Below are 1060 nucleotides of genomic sequence, written 5' to 3' on the forward strand. Positions count from 1 at the left end.
TGTTCAAATAGTCCATGATCCTAGTTTTGATATCATGTTCCACAGTTCCACTCTCAGCTCCACCGTAGAGCGCGTGGTTACTCAAATTCGCAGTAATCTCAGAGAGACTAAAAGTACAAGTATCCCAATAGTGCAGAGTCTGAACATAAGAGAAGAGACCAAATCCACAGTAATCAAGACATACCTTAGAACCCGATAAGTGACTGTACTCATCAGATCTTAACTGATCAATCTTCTCAGAAGCTTGATACTTTGGGTACATTTGAAGGAACTTGGTCAAAGCTTCACGGAGCTCAGGAAGAGAGTCTTCAGATTCTATAATCTTTTCAGCTGCTAAAGCAGTGGAGCGTAGAAACTCACGCTGGGCGTGAAGCCTAGCTAAGGATCTGGAACGACCCAAGCTTCCATGACCGTTATCTTGGTCAATGTCTTGGGATTTGAAGAGTGAGCCATTCTCAGAAGCTTCCTCCAAAGCTTCCCTGAGCTTATCTTCATACAATTTCCGAAGCATTGCAGCTTTTTTCTTGACATTGACAGAGGAATCAGAGCCACCATCTCGTCTTCTCCTGCTCTTCTTACTCTTGTCTAAGATGAGAGACGCACAGTGATGAATTTGCTTCCACAGAGAGAAATGCATAGTGAATTTAAGGAGGAGATTTCAGCAAAAAGGGTTTGTCTTGTAGCTCATTATAAAACCCTAGAAGTAAAAAAGATAAGAACTTTGAAACAGATCAAAGAAGAGAGAGCTCAAAAATGGAAACTTTCTTAGAGATTAGAGCGGTTTAGGCATTTCAAAGAGTGAGGAAACGAAATTGACGGAAGAAGAAGAAAGAAGAAGAAAGTAAAAGGGGAACAAGTTGAACGAACAAAAGTACGAGAAAGAAGAAAACAACACATAAGGAGGAATCCAAGAAAGAGAGATGAGAAGAGTCAAAAGCAGCTCAAACCCTAGGACCAGTCTAGTCTCTCTCAGGAGAAGAGAGAAAGGATGATTGGTAACAATAAAAATAAAAATAAATAAAAATTATAAAGCAAAAGAAAAAAAAAAAAAAAAAAAAAA

General features: G+C 39.2%; 1 protein-coding gene across 2 annotated transcripts in view; it reads right to left on the bottom strand.

Moving 5' to 3' along the window:
* The window catches only part of LOC104729472, a 5286-nt gene extending 4284 nt beyond the window's left edge, over nt 1-1002 (bottom strand). Inside the window, exon 1 of one of the 2 annotated variants that reach the window (XM_010448413.1) lies at nt 98-1002. In XM_010448413.1, the coding sequence (XP_010446715.1) occupies nt 98-637 (540 nt within the window). In that variant the 5' untranslated portion in view covers nt 638-1002. Of the gene's footprint in view, nt 1-36 lie in introns of both variants that reach the window. The other variant, XM_010448414.2, reaches the window with a different exon arrangement.

This window comes from Camelina sativa, chromosome 12, assembly GCF_000633955.1.
Source record: "Camelina sativa cultivar DH55 chromosome 12, Cs, whole genome shotgun sequence".
Lineage (NCBI taxonomy): Eukaryota > Viridiplantae > Streptophyta > Magnoliopsida > Brassicales > Brassicaceae > Camelina > Camelina sativa.